At 36.0% G+C, this 16,174-nt stretch overlaps 1 protein-coding gene across 1 annotated transcript in view; it reads right to left on the bottom strand.

Moving 5' to 3' along the window:
• LOC591417 (cubilin) overlaps window positions 1-16,174 on the bottom strand; it is a 75,764-nt gene that overhangs the window by 12,510 nt on the left and 47,080 nt on the right. The window contains exons 42-60 of the mRNA XM_030972123.1: window positions 15,516-15,690; window positions 15,114-15,292; window positions 14,167-14,379; window positions 13,393-13,536; window positions 12,831-13,012; window positions 12,209-12,377; window positions 11,401-11,613; window positions 10,187-10,336; window positions 9,454-9,575; window positions 8,617-8,851; window positions 7,254-7,423; window positions 6,638-6,794; window positions 5,167-5,325; window positions 4,471-4,656; window positions 3,931-4,057; window positions 3,160-3,380; window positions 2,624-2,829; window positions 1,865-2,027; window positions 763-974 (exon numbers count right to left, since the gene is read on the bottom strand). Coding sequence (XP_030827983.1) covers window positions 763-974; window positions 1,865-2,027; window positions 2,624-2,829; window positions 3,160-3,380; window positions 3,931-4,057; window positions 4,471-4,656; window positions 5,167-5,325; window positions 6,638-6,794; window positions 7,254-7,423; window positions 8,617-8,851; window positions 9,454-9,575; window positions 10,187-10,336; window positions 11,401-11,613; window positions 12,209-12,377; window positions 12,831-13,012; window positions 13,393-13,536; window positions 14,167-14,379; window positions 15,114-15,292; window positions 15,516-15,690 — 3,383 coding nt within the window. The remainder of the gene's footprint in view (window positions 1-762; window positions 975-1,864; window positions 2,028-2,623; window positions 2,830-3,159; window positions 3,381-3,930; window positions 4,058-4,470; window positions 4,657-5,166; window positions 5,326-6,637; window positions 6,795-7,253; window positions 7,424-8,616; window positions 8,852-9,453; window positions 9,576-10,186; window positions 10,337-11,400; window positions 11,614-12,208; window positions 12,378-12,830; window positions 13,013-13,392; window positions 13,537-14,166; window positions 14,380-15,113; window positions 15,293-15,515; window positions 15,691-16,174) is intronic.

Below are 16,174 nucleotides of genomic sequence, written 5' to 3' on the forward strand. Positions count from 1 at the left end.
AAAAAAAAAACAACAACAAAAAAAAAAAAACAAAAAAAAAAAAAAAAATGTTAATCCAACACTTCACTGGAAGTGATTATATAATATAGGTAAGACTTCACAACAGTTAACCCGCTGACTACTGAATTCACTCTTTCCCATAGGTATAATACAGGAACCACTCGGTCCCAGTAGACAATGGATTCAATGGTCTATAATAATAATAATAATAATGATGGTGGCTTCTTATATAGCGCACATGTCCGTCACGTTGTGACGCTCCTGGCGCTGCCCTGATTATTACCCTGGCTTTAGCAAGGCAGCCACTGCGGCGCACTAGCATTTCAAGGAATTAATTCCTGCCAGGTACCCATTTACATCACCTGGGTTGAGTGTGGCAAATGTAGATCAATGTCTTGCCAAAGGACATTAGTGCCGTGGCGGGACTCGAACCGCGGACCATAAGATCGACAGTCCGTCGACGTATTCACTCGACCACGACACAAAACTATTCATAATTCAATCATTTTAAGTACAGCTTTTTCAGGAATTCTTAGCACCACTACCCCAAGTTGCTGAAATGATTCGAGTAATAAATTTTTATCAGGCACCCATTTACTCTAACTGGAAGGAAAATAGCATATGTAGGTTAAGTCTTGCCAAAGGACTTTAGTAGCAAGCTGGGACTCACATGGCAAACCAAATGATTGACAGTCCACTGGCGTATCTACAATACCAGGACACCTCTTCATGAAACATTAAAGGACATCGATAACAACTTACTACAGGTTGATCTCTGAACTCAACGTAATCATTGGTACAGTCTTCCTGAGCCTCAACCTTGAAATCAGTGGCTTCCAGTCGAACTCGGTTAGTTGCATTGGTTGCGTCAATTATCCAGCTGCAACGCTGGTTGACTGGATAATTGTTAGGATAGTTGGGAGATGATATGGTCTGGGCAGCAGTGGTCGCATACAAGGTTCCTCCACATGGCACTGTCAAGAAATATACAAACCAGATGATATCAAGTCAAGTTATTGTTGTCTATTTATAATAATCATGTAATATCCTCAATACTGGTTACTACAGCGGTCATATTCACCATACAAGGGTGAGCAAGGCACTCCAATATCACCCCATACTACTCATATATGCGCTCACAGCATTCAAAGGATTCCTTCCAACTAGGTACCCATTTAATACCTGGGTGGAGAGTGGCAAAGTTAGATTAAAGTCTTGCAAGGGTCAATAGTGCTGCAACAGCAGCCCACAACCTTTGCATCTAAAGTAAAGTGTTTAAACCTCTCACCAATGATAAGTCAAGTCTGCAGTATTACAGAGACATCCGTGTCACAATATGAATGATCACAATTTTCACCCCTTCTGCTGTGGGCATCAAAGCCTGATCCAGAACTTAGTGTGTACCAGTTTGTTTGGACTAGGCAGTTCTACAGTTTACTCCCAGAACATCATATTCACTCTGATCTACATCAGCTCCTTCCCTTCCCCCAAAACAGACTGGGTTTAAATCCTTCCAATCCGTTGCTTCTGTATGGAATAAACTTTCAGCATTTCTAAGAAAAAGTACCTCATTTGACTTCTTAAAAAAACATCTGAAAATATACCTGTACAATTCTTGTTAATTTGTTTATAGACTGAGGAACAGCGCCTTGATCCTCTGGAAAAGGCACTTCATAAATCCAATCATTATTAGAACCAGAAGCAGTTTCCCTTATCTTAAAGTTGTATCCATAAATGATACCTTGTATATTTATGCCCAATATAATGTAACACAACGTCTTAAGCCAGATTTTAGTCTTGAAAGGTTGATAACTAAGCACAAGTATGAGATGACACTGTTTAGTAGCAGATGAAGCATGCTTACAATCAACGGATGAGTATTGGATGGTGAAGCCAGAGCTGGTGACAGCATCATTAGTATGGAACACCACATACGCTTGGTTTCCTGACAGGGTAACATCATCAGGAGCAGTACTACCACAGAATCGACCAACCATGGGAGATGCTGAACTAAACCCATCACGGATCTAAAGGTTCACCATACAGAGAGAGACAGAGTGAGAATAAGAAGTGAATTAGAAATGAATTCAATGAATTCAGACATGTACATGACTATTATATATAATACTTTGTCACAATGTCATATAATCATGGTTTTAATCATTGAATTTTTATATAAAAAATGTAAAAATTTCAAACAAATCATAAATACAGGAAGATTTTACATAATCATAACCATATGGAATATGAATAACTTCTATAAATTTGCACATAAATTATCTAAAAATCTGTACTCAATCTTGTCCAGTTTTAAAGTATATAACATTAATACTACACAATGATTTTTGTTTCAACATGAATGGACAGTTTTAAGGAGAAACTTACATGGTAATTTGCATAAAATGACACCTTAAGGAGAAAGAAAAATGAGATAGATATTGTAATGGGAAATAAATACAGTGTGACAAAAGAGATGATAAGCTTTACCATACATTACATTTTTTTAATATTTCAACAATGAAAGAATACATTGTCTGAAGGGCAATTAACTCTGTATTGATAATATATGAATTAACATCATTCTGGCTCCAAATAGACAAAGTACAAAGGAAATATTGCGTACCTCCACATAGTCATTGACACAGTCTGTCGAGTCCTGGATATTGAATGAACCAGTGAAGCTGATACGAACTGCCTTGTTGATATCTGGTAGAATGACCTGTGTCTTACAGTCCACAGAGTTCTCATACTGTCCATTGTTATCAATGTCAAAGTCTGTGATGGTACCTGATGCTGCTGTCTTTGTTCCTCCGCATCCTTGGCTTGGTCCTGTAGACAAGGTAAGTCAATAATATAAAGAGAAGGTTGCATACAACTGAGTTCAGGTAAAGATAACAAATAACTTGTGAGCTTTCTCATTCTAAAACCTGATGAAAAAATAGCTGAGAAGCCTGGACCAAACTTGACACATGCATGTTTTGCCTTCTAAGTTAATGCTGTTTTGGCTCCAAACAAACAATATGATGGTGCGCAAATGAAGAAAAATCTGATTACATAAAAACAATCAGCATACCACTTCTTAGGACTCTCCTTGAAGATTATGAAATGAAAACCAAAATTCTAAAATACCCATTTCATGCTGAATTCCACCAAACTTACCATAGGTAGCCAGATATGCTCCTGAGAATCCAGCGAGAGTGACGGAGTAGTCAGTCACCATGTTGATAAGCATGGAATTGCCTGTACTGTGGAAGAAGCCTTGGGGAATGGTTGAACCACATAGAGGTTGGGTAAGGGGTGTAGTGAAATCAGTACCGTCAAATAGCTGCACGTAGTCAAAGTTGCATGAAGTGTGGTATTCTAATTCAAATGTGTCGAATCTGAAGTGCAAATCGAAAAACAAGCGGAGAAAAAATATGAAGAATAAGCTTTGTAAACTCTCATCTTAACCAGATAACTTTTGAATTCTGTAACTTTAATAGCCTTGAAATATAAATATAAATAAAAACATTTTACAACGAGTGTCTGGTAGGTAAGTTCTCTGTTATTAAACATACAAGAGCATTTTTACTCAAATAAAGCAATGTCTGAGCTGCTTTTAGAGGATTTTTCCACCAGACATAAATGTATCAGTCTGGAAAGTATCCTTTCCATCCACACAAGACATTTTATCAGAGAAACAGCCATAGTCCGTATGTGATGTTGTCACGAGTATGAAAATGTCATGTTATTACTCACAGGAACCTACCCAATTGTGAACAAAATCCCCCGAATCCAAAGAGACTTTATTCATACATCTATCTGCTATTTTCCATTGGCTAGGATGATTCATAACCACCAAAGTTACTACAACTGATTAAAAAAACAATTATAATGATGGTAGTAATAATAATAGTTAAGAAAATAAAAAGAGCAATAATAGAAACTGACTTGAATTCTACATTCTTGGTTGAGTCTACTGTAATAAGCCATGTACAGTTCTGATCATTCTTGTATGCTGTCAGGTGGGGCGGAGTGGTGATAAGACCAGAATCAGCTGTGAAAACTCCACCACAACCTGTAATAATACACAAACACCTATTATCATACCATGTAATATTAGTACCTGTAGAACATTCTTTGGAAAAAATGAAAGATGACTGATGCTTATAAGAACTTAATGAAAAAAATTATTTCACATATATGTGTCATTTGGAGCAGTGGTTATATTAAATGAAACTGCTGAGAAGGGTAAATTTCATAATGCGTTCCATAAAGGTAAAAGTCAAAGTCCTACTGATGGGAGAACATATTCAATTATTAAGTATGTGATATGCACCAAGTAAAAGAACTGATGGAGATGTGTAATAAAAAAGCCAAAAAGTGACTCTACCCTCGATGAAACATTTCTATTAGCTTCTAAATCATTGTGAAAGGTATTTAAGAAATATCAAAAAAGGCAAACACAATGAACTGAAAAATAAAGAATACCTTGCTCAAAATTGAGTTTGAATCCTGTTCCAGTAACACTACCATCAGTGTAAAAGTTGAGATAGACAGGTCCTGTGACTTCAAAGTATGATGGCGTAGTGGTTCCACAGTAAGTACCCATTAATGTGCCTTGGTTATCTGTACCGGCATACACACTCAATCCATCATAGGCACAAGTACCATGACCTGATCATAAAACATGATACAGAAAATAATAACGAGCACTAAAAGAGGAAATCTTCTTCAAATAAACAAATTTTTCAATTGGTATTTGTTAAAAAATGGCATCTAAGAACATTCCCCCTTTTTGAGTAAGAAAATTTGAAAAAAATCAGGGGAAAATCTGGAAAATAGGAGTAAAATCGGGAAGAAAAAAAAATGGGGGAAAAAAGAAGGAGAAAAAAAGGAAAAAAATCGGGAAACCGTTTTAAATCAGATATTTATCAGGCCTGAGTATATGTACAGATCTTGTAACTAGAATATACAAAATGGTAAATATTTTCAAAATTGCCATAAAACAGGGAACATAAGAAAGACAAACTAACTTGTAACTCTGTTAATTTGGGCTGCTTATCCAAAAATTCCTTAAAAAATCAACCAAGCAAACTAACAAACAACAAGAATAACACATCATAACAATGACTAACTTTAGACCTTAGGAAATAAATCATTATCATATTCAACCACAACACTTACTCTCAATATCGAAGGGATCCTCAAAATTCATGACAAGAGGAACAGTTGAACCCACGCTTATCTTGTAGCTACAGTTGAGATTATTAGAGTACTGGGCGTCTGGATAGCCAGGTGAACTAATGGAACCTTCTCCAACATCAATATATTCCACTCCACATTCTGTTCAGAAATGAAATAACCAGAACGTCAATGACGTAGCGCTCATCCGCATCTCGCAACAACAAATATAGTAAATTTCATGTGGTACACTTTTGAACCAGTCAAAAAATAAAAATTTGAAAATTCTGTGTACAAGTTTAGTCTACCAAAGTTAGCTCTAGGATATAAAGCAAACCAAATCAAAATCGGTTGAAATATGAAGGAGAAGAAGCATTTTTTGTGATTTTTAAATTATTTTTGGAATAAATTTGCATAAATTACCATAATTAATCAATGGAGCAAAATCTCAAAATTCTGTGTAGAAGTTTAGTGTTCCAAATTTAGCTCTACCAGATAAGGCAAACCAAATCAAAATCGGTCAAGAAATGAGGGAGAAGAAGCAATTTTTGTTATTTTTGGAATAAATTTGCATAAATTACCATAATTAATTAATGGAGAACAATTTCAAAATTCTGTGTAGAAGTTTAGTGTACCAAAGTTAGCTCTACCAGATAAAGTAAACCAAATCAAAATCGGTCAAGAAATGAAGGAGAAGAAGCATTTTTTGTGATTTTGAATAAATTTGCATAAATTAGCATAGATAATGAATTTCATGATTCTGTGTAGAAGTTTTAAATCCCCCTCCTAGCCCTATCATATGAAACAATCAGAATCAAAATCGGTTGAAAAATAATGAAGAAGAAGCATTTTGAAAATTGTGGACGGACGGACGGACGGACGGACGACGGACGCCACGGCATGGCATAAGCTCATCGGGCCCTTCGGGCCGGATGAGCTAAAAACAAGGATATATATACTTCAGAGAATTACATGACTTTTAGAGAATCAATAATACTTATTCATTTCACACGCAATATTCTATGATAAGAGACACTGACAGTTCATTGAACTATGCTTTTCCTATCAATCTCTTGCCACAGATGATCTTTGTCATCATATACCTAGCTATCACCTTGAGCATTAACACATACTGTTTCCATTGATGTATTCTCACATTAAAAAAGCAGAGAATGGACTCTTGTTTAATATAGATGATTACAAGAAAGTTACTGTAACTACAGTCTGAGATTAATCACGAACTTTCCTTACATATCCTACCACCCTTTTATTCCAACACCTCTGTTCAAGATACTACAACTCATCACAATAAAGTCATATTCACAACACAGTCCCTGCTACTTTGTCAAGTTTACACACACACACACACACAGACACAGGCAGTTTCTAACTTCATGTGTGAACAAGAATTAAATGCGATCTACCCTTCATATCTAACATCGTTCTACAACAATATCTAAAAAGGCATACATACCACTAGTCCAAGTTGCCATGAACCCAACGTTCTGTGTGCTAGCATCACTACGGAACCTGACCATTATCATGTTATGAGTTGATGATACCTGGGTAGCAGGAGATGATGAACTAAACATCCCTAAGGAAGGCGCCTGCTCATTGAATCCATCAAAGAACTGTTCAGAAAAACATGAGATATGATACAGATGTTGAATGTCTAACGGACATTAATTTTTTTTATCATGCCAAGAAAAGACGGATCAAACTAAGAATTTACGCTACAATATGTATCCATCCAATGCCCTTTATATGCAACATACAATATCTTCATAAGGTCATTGCCTATGTTTCTCCACAACCAAATCTCAGATATCAAATTAAATTCAAAATACTGTAGGACTGGACTCACTGACAACAAATATTAGTCTCTATATGACAATGATAATCAAGAATCTCATAAACATGTGACCTTGCTCCTGCAAAAGGTTAACTACACTCATGTACTTTCAAAAAGCTACATCCAGATTTAGGAAACACAGAAATCACAACAGATCTGATAAATGAAAGAAAATTAAAAATGTACACTGCATGTAATCCTCATTTTTCAACAAACTATGTTTTGAAATTCCCCTCACCTCGATAGTGTCACCAGTGCCAAGGCCATAGTTTGGGTCAAAGTCAAGATTAATATGCATAGAATCATCGGATAGGATACTCCATACACATTCTGCGTTTGCATCATAGTTTCTAGGATAGTTGGGTGTCTGAATGCTTCCTGTTGTCCCGTGGAAGTTACCTCCACAACCTAGCATAATAACAGACAGCGTAGATTAGTTTTATATCTATTAAAAGGGTTCATTAATTACTTAATCAGTAATTTGCTATATCACAAGAAAAAGCCTCTTATTATTAAAATTCTAAAAATAAATCCAGCTCTATCTGAATAAATCATATCATATTCAACTTTAATAGTTATATTACAATTTACCATCACCGTTGCTTGATCCTGATAATTAATTTAAACAAATTTTGAAACATCTAATATCAAACAGCAAATTTTACATCCACTTTAACCTTTACCAATCAATACATCCAATGTAAACAATTTAGCTGATAATATCACAATTCCTTAATCTCTCCACTAATCAAATAGGAATGACCCCCCCCCCCCCCCCCCCACCCACTCAGTTTTATTTAGGGTACATGTATGCTTGTTCCCTTCATTTGAATGCATCCCCCTATCTCCAGTGTGAAAGTCAATACGGGCCAGACTTTGTCGGAGAAAAAAGTACCCCTTTACCAGAGATTTTAGAAACACACATGCAGCCCATCGACCCCGGAGTGGGGGGGGGGGGGGGGCCGGGGAAGACCCTCATGCTAACAATTTTTATGACCTATATTTTACAGGCTGACTTCTAAATCCATTGGACTATCAAATTGCAGAGTTGGTTCAGTGCTTTACTGATTTTTGTGTCAGATCATAATCGTATTTCACCACCTCATCTACTTTGTATTCATGACTCTGATGTTTAATTCTTATGCTTATTTTATGTTATCAATCGTATATTGTAAATATGATATAATTAGTCTTCAGTATATGGTCTCTTATTTGTGTTGAATGCGAATAAAACCAAAATGAGTCTAATCATTCCTCTTATCAAAACTTTCTTTCACAATTCCCTTCTAAGAGAATTAAATCTGTTTTTATGCCTAAATGTAATCAATGTCATTATCCATAATATCCATCCACAGCCCTCTATATCTCCCTGTTATACTTCTAACTCGCCTACATCTAGTCTTTCTCATAATATGAGGGCAATAATGCTCGTTTTGTAATTTCTCTCAAGGTTAGTTAATTTCCTTTAATTTGTTCTGATATTCATTTTATATTGTAAAGTCTACTTTTGCTGCATTTCACTGTAATGCTAGTACATTGCGAGATAATTTTGGTGGCACCAACACAAGTCAAATTTCTATTTCAATTCTACTTCAACTGACCATTAGTGACAGTTGTCCACTCCATCCTAAAGCCTCCAGCCGACCCTGATTGATCAGTCTTGAAGATGATAAAGAGCTGGTTGCTAGACGACGTGAAGCTGCTTGGAGCCACGCTGCCACAGAGGGGGTACTGACCAGAAATCTGAGGGGAGTTAGGGAAACCCCCATTTCTCACAGACAGATAGTCATAACCACAGTTAGGATCAGTCTCGATGTTGAAGGATGTGAAGGTATACTAGAAAAAAAGAGAGACAAAAGAGAAACAAAGATGTTATGGATGTGTGTAACTTTGCATAGTATCAACCCTCACAGTGTACCTCCAATTCATTCAATATGCATGCCTCCACAATTTTCTTTCTTGAAAAAAGTACCATTTAGGAGTAGAAATTTTCGGGAGTACTATTTGGGAGTTAAACATGTTGCTGTTAATTCTAATAAATATAACAAGAGAATGGGTTCTGAAGATTGGAATCATTATTATAAATGGGTTTAAAACATTGAATATTGAAAGTAAAATACCATTCTGTAATATCCATACAAAGACATATCTGTTTATAGCTCATCTTCAAGTGACCCAACATTTGTTCCTGCAACAATTCCTCTGAGCTTTATTTAACCAATGGTAAAGATTTAGGGTTAAGGTTACATACAGTATTGGGTCCAGGGTTGAGTTATGCATTTGGTTATAGCAGGATATTGACTGTGGGGCAATTGTCACAGTGTGGTACAACCCACCTCCGTCATTTATTGATAGAAAACACATTAACAAGATCATGAGAAAACTGATGATCAAAATGTGCCATTTATTATTATCTGCTGTTGTAATGACTAACTTACAGTTATTGTTTCTCCAACAGGAGCATCTATCCTCCAAGCACAATGGTCATCATGATTATAGTCGTTAGGGAAGTTAGGACTGGTAATAACACCGGATGTACCCGACACAATTCCACCACAACCTGAAATAAGACAGGAATAGTTTTGATCAATGTGCTTCTGCAGCAAAGGTGTATAATTAAAAAAAAAATACTTATACAGGAAACAAATGAATACAACATACAAAATACAGATTAAATATTTTTGTATAACTTATCATAGATGAAAATGATAGTCATTTCAGTCACTGACTCTAGTAAATTGAACTATGCAATATACTTAAATATATCAAAATCAATAATAGGTATTTTAAGATCTCCTGATAGGAAATATGATAAATACATTTACCAAACCTGTATTTTCCTTTACAATCCCACATCTAAAATCTGCTGTGTTCACGCATTGTATTCAATAGTACATTCAAATTTACATTCATAAATTATCTTTCAGCTTAGTTTTTGTTGTTGTTATGGATAACTCTTTATGCTTCAAATGTTATCATAGCAAACATGTTTGCACAACAAAACTAGATCATCACTTTATAACAGTATTCAATTATTTATAATTTACTCATATCACATGATCTCTTACAGATTGAAATAATGTTATTCGTTGTGATCTAAGACGGGTGGCTACTTATAACACTGCTTCAAGAATTCAAATTCTTTAGCAGTGAGCAAAGAAGGAAACTGACCTGATGCCTGGTACTGCATTCTGAATCCTTCTCCTACCACACTGCCATCAGTTCTAAATCTCAGGAAGGTGGTTTGGAACGGGATGAAGTATGGATTAGGAGCCGTCGTACCACAGAACCTTGTTAACTCTACTCCAGTGCTATCAGATCCTACAATCAGGCATGTCACGGTATCAATGTCAAGGATTTCTTGAATATACTAAATTCATTTAATCTCCCCCTCTCTCTCTCTCTCTTTTTCTCTCTCACAGACACATTCATTTTTTCATAAATCCCTCATTTCAATATACCTCTGTGGCTAAGAAAAGTTAAATAGATCCATGGAGCACAGCAAATGTGTGAATCATCATTATCATTACTATAGGTATCATTACCATTATCATCATTATGATGATAAATTCATTTGACAAGGCTGCTCAGAAAGGAAATATACACTTGTAGATAAGTGAACAGACGATCCAAGGATTTAAGAAATGAAATTGGGGATCATTGCCTTACCAAAGGGCATTGGCACATCATATTGTATGAGTATCACATCAATTTGAACCCAGGACCTCCAAATTAGGCCTAAAATAAAAACTTGTTGCATTGCCCTTTGGGTGCCAAAACATGGGTCGGTCGGTCGGAAAAGTTTTTTTTTTTTTTTTTTGGTCGCCCACTTTGGGCCGATATTTTTCAAATTTGAAGGTTTTTTCTTTTTTTTTCTCGTTTTTCCCCGCCCCATTTGCGCTGATATTTCTCAGTTTTAATGCTTTAATACATGTGTTTCAGCGTCATCATTCCATTGATATCTTTTTCACCTCATAATTATCCATGGTTTGCAGGAGTGAGAGTTTTGGAATAATTTGATTTTATGCATTTATATCCCATTTAAACAAACGAAATACATATTTCTGTATTCATTAATAAAAAAAAATATAAAAAAAACGGTTAAAAAAAAAAATCTTTTTTAAAATGCCGACCATAGATTTTCAGATTTTTGGGTCGGTTGCAAAGGGCAATGCAACAAGTTTTTATTTTAGGCCTTATGGCAGCACAGTTCTACCACTGAGCCGTCATGCTTGTTCACAAGTTTACTCTCAGCTAATACTCTCTTAGAAGAATAGGCAAAGAAGGAAAACTTCTTATAATCTCATAATTGCAATATAACTTCAAGTTTATCACATATTTGGACATATAACGGAAATAAAAGTTTCTTAAAAGGAATACTGTACCTTCAAACAACTGGAGATAGTCAAAAGAGCATGTGCTACTAGATTCCAGATCAAAACCATCTTCAAATGTGAGATAGAGGGAGCTGTTGGTGATGGCAGAGTTTCCAAGAGTCCATTCACAATTGAGATTGTTTGAGTAGTTTGCTATTCCATACTGAGGACTGAAGATATATCCTGATCCACCAGGCCTGACTGTCAGCTGACCTCCACACACTGTAACAATCAAATAGATGATAAAGAATTACATTGAAACCTGTATAGAAAGACTACTCAAGGGAGAGAAGAGGGTGGTCTTTATAGGCAGGTGGTATTAATATACAGGTTTCTTTAATACACATTTCAATGAGAAATATCTTTTGTATGACAGAAAAGATGTGATCTTTAGAGACAGGAGTTCTTTCTATACAGGTGGTTGCTAAAACAGGTTTTCACCTTATATCTAACTTACATTTCAAGGGTGTACTAACAAGTTTGCAACATAAATAGTCAGATGACAAAAGCTTCAGATTGCTCAATCTGGCTGCCATACGTGTTAAAAACTTTTTTTTTTGGCCAACCTCATGATATAAGAGCCAATGGCAAGGGTTTTGCATAAACTTTAGGTCTCATCTCTACATATAGCCCTTTATAGTGTAAGGTCTAGAGTTAAAGTTAGGAATTAAGCTAATGTAGCAAATAGATCATGGAGAATTTGTTGCCTCAGGTCTCATATGATTCAGACTTTTGGGTGAATGTGATTTCCAGGAATAATTCTAACAAACTTCTTCTTTAATGAGAAATCTTCTGCATTTTCATTAGCCATCCTTACCTGATGCATCATTAGAGTCATAGCGAGCTTGGAACCCTCGACCTGCAACTGAACCATCTGTACTGAAGACGACTCGCATGGTGTTACCACTGGAGGAGATCATGTCTGGAGTCTCTATCCCACACAGGGTGTTTAGCAGAGGAGAGTTGTCAGCTAAACCATTGTATACCTGTAAGAAAGGCCCCATATTGGTATTAATCTATCATTCTATTACAGGCAATGGTATCGATGTATATCAAACATTTTCAAAATCAATGTCTAATGTATTTCACTCCACAACTCCTTGATGTAGAGGTATCATGGTCAAGCAGTTGTCCACAGATACACAGCTCATGGGTTCAAGCCCTGTCATTACACTTGATATATTATCAAGATATTACTGTTTCCCTCTACTCAAGTGCACAAATGTGTACCCAGTAGGATGGGAACATCGATGGCATTCAATCAGGCTGTAAAATGGCATGTAGCAGGCTCCAAATAGAGTACAGAATGTTCACACATTGTGTACGGAAAAGTCTTCATCCGATGCAATAATAGTAATAATGACAAATCTGTGAAGCCCTTACAGACATAGTGAATGCACATTTCATGAAATTTATATAAATTGTGAATGGAATATTACCTTAACAGAGTCAAAGGCACAAGTTGAGGAGTCTTCCACATCAAAGTCAGCAAAGTAGAGATTGACCTGATGACCTATCTGAACAGTGATACGCCATTCACACACCCTAGAGTGCATGTACTGGTTAGGGTAGCTGGGTGAAGAGAAAGAGCCTGTGGCTGATACCAAGTCTCCTCCACATTCTGTGTTTAAAAATCAAGAGAGAAATAACAATTTTGAGTACAACGTGTGTTAATGAAGACAGCATATGTTTCTTTATCTAAAGGTATTTACAATTCCTAAGATGACAAAAGGTCAAAATCAGTCAAGTTGGCTGCAAAACAACACAAAAATGCATATACTGAAGAAATATTTCTTCCAAAATACAATCTGCAGATCCTTAGAGCAACTCTAATTATCTGCAAAGATCTAAACTCACCAATTTTATTTTCTTGAAAATCTTAGAACAGGTTAGCACTGTATATCATTAAGTTCAAATCTAAAAACATGTTAGAGTGGGGATGCCCTGTATGTGAAAACCCTTCATGTTGACACCCAATCTACATGCGCCTGATAAACAAACCTTCTAGACTGGCAGTGAATTGAAGAGAGAATCCAGATCCAGTATTAGAGTCTGAGTTGGAGACAAAGACGACGTAGGCATAAGCATCAGATGTATCGATGGATGCAGGGATGTTACCTCCACAGTACGTCGCTAGCACAGGAGCTGAAAGATAAAAAAACATGTGTGAACATTTGTGATGAAGGTTAAACTTTCCATTCCATGGTATCATTCATTATAACATTTTTATTTTACCCTTTGCAAAAACTGAAGACAGCATATTATGTTACTCTTGATATTTAACGACTCTCCAATTATTTATAAATATTGTGATTCTGTTGATTTAATAAAACATACACAAGCAAAAAAAGGAACCGAATGATCCATTAACATTTCCTGTGACATATCATGAGGGTAGGTTCTGTTTTGATGATACTTTTACAAAAAAATTGAATCCATCTATGTGTTCATATCATCCATGAAAGTTATAGTACATGATATGAATAATCTTTTAAAAATGCATAATTATTCATTGTCAGTAAAAAGGCATTTTAAAAATCAAGTTATTCTCACTTGAGGGACACTATCAAAATCATCAGTAATTGTACTAGTTGTTCAAAGATAATCAGTTGTCTTTACCTCACTATACCCAATTTACATTGATTTTTTAAGGATTAGATGGTTGGTCAATAAAAATCAGAAATCTTACATGAATTTATTTCCAATTACTATTCCAATCTAACCAAAATTGGTATTGAATGTCACAAATAATCACAGTTTGTAAGGACTACTTACCTGAAACATTGCGTCCATCATGTATCCTAACATAGTCTCCAGTAGAACAGTCTCCAGAGCCAATCACATTGAATGCTGAGAATGAGACGGTGACATAGTGACCTACAGGACCTGTGATGTACCACTCACAGTTTGCAGCTGAATCATAGTTGTTGGGGTAGTTGGGCGAGTTGAACGTTCCACTGGTACCAGAGTAGCTGCCTCCGCATTGAGCTACAAGAAGATGAATATAAAATGGTATTATGCTTGAGACATCATGCAAGTACTTCCATCATAGTATCATCATACGCTTCAAAGAATAAACACACCCTTCTGCCCAATGTGCTCTGATCAAGCATATTGTGCATTCGAAGCCAAAAGAACTTTTTTTTCTACATTGTTAACACCCTTCTGGCTCCAAACAGATTAATATAGCTCATTGGAATATTGATACACCATGCCCTTTGGTAAGATATTTGACTGATACACTGTTATTTTAATTGGATTATAAATGTTGAAGTGGCTTAGCTACACTAGATATACATGTATATGCTTTGTGGAGCAAATTGGCAAGTGCATTTTAACTCTCATGGATAGGATACTATAACATTACAACATATATAATGTGGGTTGAATTGGGCAGATATTGTTCTACATGTACATTTGCTACTCTTTTCCAAGGTGCAATATAGATGGAAATAATTTTTTCAGTACAGCTTATAGAACATCATGCATTAAAAGCATTCAGCATTACATAATTGAATCCTTAGTACTGGTATTTAATCAACAACTTTTTGATCAGAATTTTTTTGGGTAAAATTGAAGAAATATCATATTGAACATATATTTCAATGTATTCATAAAGCTAATGAAAATAGCTATGCTTTAGACCATCCTGACAACAATCTTGATGAAACAGAATGTTTGTATTCATAATCCAATGTCTCCATAACCATAAAGGAACTCACCTGGGCTATAGGTCATCTTGAAGCCAGAATGAACGACACTGAAGTCTGTTGAGAACCTGACATACATGGCATTGCCTGTTGTGGTGATTGGATTAGGAGCTACATTGCCACAGTACTGACCAATCAGAGGAGCATTAGCAGAACCACCATCACGGATCTCAATGTAGTCAAATTGGCAACTGAAAGAAAGAGGAGATTTAACATTGATACCTAAGACGTCTAAATGTATGTCTTAAAAAAAACAACTAAGTCACAAGGGATAAACATTAGTGCCAAATCTTGTTGTTAAGAAAGTCTGTTTGACCTTTCGGGGAATGGTAACATTGGAGGGGTTGAATGTTAGCTATTCCTTTCTTTGATTACTTCTCAAAGTAAATTTACAAAAGTAGGAAGTACATGTACCTTGAATGAGACTCAATGTAGAAGTTACTCTCAAAGACTCCAGATATGAGATATGTCTGAGGTCCAGAGATGATCCAGATACATTCTGTGTTCTCTACATAGTTATTAGGCCAGTTGGTAGATGAGATGAACCCTGTATCAGTAGCACTGGTTAGTGTACGATGTCCACCACAACCTGTGATAGAGAGAGAGAGAGAGAGAGAGAGAAGATAATGAATCAGTTTCATCAACTGAATCTATGATGGTTTAAGGTGTCGTGGTCGAGTGGATATGTGGATATTTGAGTCCCACCGCGGCACTAATGTCCTTTGGCAAGACATTGATCTACATTTGCCACACTCAACCTAGGTGATGTAAATGGGTACCTGGCAGGAATTAATTCCTTGAAATGCTAGAGTGCCGTAATGGCAGCCTTGCTAAAGCCAGGGTAATAATCGGGAGTGCCAGGAGTGTCTAGTCTGACAGACATGAGCGCTATACAAGAAACCACTATTATTATTATCATTATAAGAAGTAGGATTTTTTATTCGATTCATCGAGTATAATTTTCTGTCTTTCTTTCCTTTTTAAACAATATGCATTTGGCACAAGGAAGTTCCATTTAGAGTGCCTACATTTTTCAAATAACCATGTTTGGCATTGAGTTTTTAGGATTAGAA

Source organism: Strongylocentrotus purpuratus, unplaced genomic scaffold (assembly GCF_000002235.5).
Source record: "Strongylocentrotus purpuratus isolate Spur 01 unplaced genomic scaffold, Spur_5.0 spur5_scaffold_6, whole genome shotgun sequence".
NCBI lineage: Eukaryota > Metazoa > Echinodermata > Echinoidea > Camarodonta > Strongylocentrotidae > Strongylocentrotus > Strongylocentrotus purpuratus.